The sequence below is a fragment of the Macadamia integrifolia genome, chromosome 14 (genome assembly GCF_013358625.1).
Source record: "Macadamia integrifolia cultivar HAES 741 chromosome 14, SCU_Mint_v3, whole genome shotgun sequence".
NCBI lineage: Eukaryota > Viridiplantae > Streptophyta > Magnoliopsida > Proteales > Proteaceae > Macadamia > Macadamia integrifolia.
In genome coordinates, this window is record NC_056570.1 from 27,898,819 (window position 1) to 27,901,883 (window position 3,065).

General features: G+C 40.0%; 1 protein-coding gene across 1 annotated transcript; it reads right to left on the minus strand.

The window, feature by feature from the left end:
- Positions 1 to 280: 280 nt before the first annotated feature.
- LOC122061358 (3-oxoacyl-[acyl-carrier-protein] reductase FabG-like) lies at positions 281 to 2,847 on the minus strand. The gene is made up of 3 exons (XM_042624596.1): positions 2,292 to 2,847; positions 952 to 1,181; positions 281 to 763 (listed from the first exon to the last, which is right to left on the minus strand). Exons 1-3 carry the CDS (start codon positions 2,617 to 2,619, stop codon positions 485 to 487), a joined length of 837 nt encoding a protein of 278 aa, XP_042480530.1. The 5' UTR covers positions 2,620 to 2,847; the 3' UTR covers positions 281 to 484.
- Positions 2,848 to 3,065: the final 218 nt, after the last annotated feature.

The following is a 3,065-nucleotide window of genomic DNA, read 5'->3' on the forward strand; positions in this document are numbered from 1 at the left end:
GGGCCATCATTTTGCCCTCTATGTCTCAGCGCATTTTGCCCTCTATGTCTCAGCGCAGGGGTCATACGACCAGGTACCGTTCTTCTGCCTTTTTGTTATGAAACTTCATTACCTCCATATTCTAGCTGCCCTTAAGACATTTTGCATTGTGAATTGAAAGCGATTCAATAATAAATTTAGTAGGCATTTGAAAGCCTTGAACAAGTTCTAATATTCAAATCCATTTGAATGCAGGACTTAGGGCCCTGACATGATCAAGATCAAAGGGTGAATCACATCATTGTCAAACAGGGTAGTGCCTTGGATTCTTGAATTTGCAAGGTAAATTTCTTACAAGTACAAGCCTATAGTATTATTTACAGACATAACTGCCATTCAGGAATCGACAGAAAACACAGCAAGTGTGCAGTATCACCACTTACAGGGTAATGCCATTTGAACCTTTCTGGCTTCACCAACACCAATTATCAAACATAAATCAAGATCAAAGGGAAGAAAAAATTGGAACACCTGGTAGGGTGGCTCCTGCATCAACTATAAACACATTGCCTGAGATATACTCTGAAGAGTCATGTATCAAATACCGGACAAGCGATGTCAATGCTGGGTCTGAAGTACCATGTTCTTTTAAAGGGATGATTCTCTTAGCCACCTTATTGAGCCACACTTTCTGCATAAGTTTCTCTGTTATCTCAGATTTGAACACCCCTGGTGATATTGAGTTCACTCTGATATTATGCACCCCCAACTCCAAGGCCATGATCTGTCATACCCAAAAGGAATAATTCAAGCATTTTAAACAACCAATATGTGAAAAATGTAGTCATATCCATTTGAAACAACCATCAATAACTAAAAACAATATGTTGGAGGAGGTGATGACAATGACTTGTTAAAAATTACAAGAAATACCCAAAATATTATCTTTTGCTAATGGTTGAATGGTATTACCTTGGTCATGGTGTTTATACCACCCTTTGAAGCAGCATAGGCAGTAGCTCCAGGTAATTGTCCACGGTTAAGACCAACGATGGATGAAATATTTATAACCAATCCCTTCAGATTGGCATCACGCATACGTCTGCAGACGTACTTGGTTACTAGCCAGGAGCCTGTTAAGTTAGTCCGGATAGTATTGTTCCATTCCTCTTCGGACAAATTCAGTGGAGATTTCACAGTGCCTAATACACACAAAGCAAGGGAATTTGATAACAATACATCAAGTTGTAACCACACTTAGAAAATGAAAGAAAAAGTTCTCAAAATCCATCACAATTGGTAAATCCTATATATTATCGCCGAGAGATGAATTTAAATGATAGAAATGGAACCATTAGCATGGTTAAATCTGTATATACAACTTTGCTCTTTAGCCATTTTTAAGTCGTTTGTTGTGACTTGCACAGCCAAACTTACTGTATATAGGAGATAATATCCCTCCCTTCCCTGTTTCCAACTATAACTTTTTAAACAAAACAGGAAATTATGCTACTAATTTAGTATATAAAAAAATGAGTTTAGTATGATTTTAAAGGAACTACAATTGAAACTTGTGGTGGTACATAAACACACAGACAATGTTAACTAGATGTGTATAAACACTGTTAGTGAACTCCAAAACCCAGCACCACCACCCTCACACACCAAATCAAAACAGAGAGAGAGAGAGAGAGGCAAGGGACTGGAGCAATATTCACCTTTACTCAGACCAAGCCTTGAATTAAGCACATGGAGGGAGGGGCAAGCGCAATGGTGACAGTCCTCAAATCCAGTGCCTAAGTATCATGATTCATCTGGGTTTGGTTGAACAAGACCATGAGAGCAAAGTTTAGGTTGAGGCAAATCTTAGCAATCATCAAACCATTCAACCTTTGGACTGCAAATTCATTACATTAAGGCACCAATACGACACAAAAATCAATGCATGCTTGGGTAGTGAATCAGATTACCAGAAATATTGATTTTATTTTAAGGAAAGATATTATTATTTCTCAGTTTTTCACTTTGGATGATGCAACCACTCTGACCTTATAAGAGGCTGGGGTGTCTTAACTGTAAAGATTGTCTAACCTAATTGGGCAGGGCTGTGAGATTTTTGGCTTTCCAAACCAATCCTAATACTAAAACGTCACCATTAGGGCTGAGGAACAGGATCACTCAAGTGGGTTCTCTTGCTTGCTTCCCAGTCTGAGACTAACCTTCTTAGCCATTTCCACTTCCAATAGATGGTTAATGTATATAAAGTAGGGATTTCTAAACAGAATGAAGAGAGAGAGAGAGAGATCCATTACCTCTAACTCCAGCGTTGTTAACCAAGGCATCAATCCGACCGAAAGCATTCCAAGCTCTCTGCACAGACGCATCAATTTCAGGTCCCTTGGCGGTTACATCGAGGTCTACAGCAAAAGCTCTGTTTTTGGAACTCGATTGATTGATTTCGTTACAGAGAGACACCAACCTGTCTTTCCTACGAGCTGCGGCGACGATATTACATCCAGCCTTAGCAAGATCCAAGCAGAATTCACGACCAAGACCAGAAGAAGCTCCGGTCACCATCACTACCTTTCCCTCTAACCGATGCCATGGCTCTAGAAACAACTTCTTACCTTCATCCGCCATTTCTTTGATTCTTCCTTTGTTGAAAAGTGTTACTTGGAGAAGTAAAGGATCGAGTTCGAGGATTTATAGGGCACGAAGCCATCGATTCTCTCACTGACTGTTCTCCCTCTGGTTGCTGACACACAGAGAACGACGGCAGAAGATGGTTTCTTTGGTAGTTTGGTTAGCGGCATAGTGGCGTGTTTTATCACTTCTTTGCAACATGGGTTTTGCCAAACTGGGGGCTCTACTCCCCCACCGGAAAACTTCCACTTTATTTATTTATTTTTTTAAAACCCGTCCAACGGATCTTCTTGGACAAATATTCCACAAATAATATAAAGTATTTTTTTTTTTAATGAAGAGGAAGTGTGGATCCTTGTGAAATTTGGATCCATTGTGGTGCAATAGGGTGTCTGACACGTATCCAACGCCTTAGAAATGCCTTGGGTTGCATGCAACTGCCT

Coding starts and splice junctions, on each gene's coding strand:
- LOC122061358 (XM_042624596.1), bottom strand. CDS start 2,619: ATGGCGGATGAAGGTAAGAAGTTGTTTCTAGAGCCATGGCATCGGTTA. Junction 1,182..2,291: donor TAACAACGCTGGAGTTAGAG/GTAATGGATCTC, acceptor TGTGTGTATTAG/GCACTGTGAAATCTCCACTG. Junction 764..951: donor GTATAAACACCATGACCAAG/GTAATACCATTC, acceptor TGGGTATGACAG/ATCATGGCCTTGGAGTTGGG.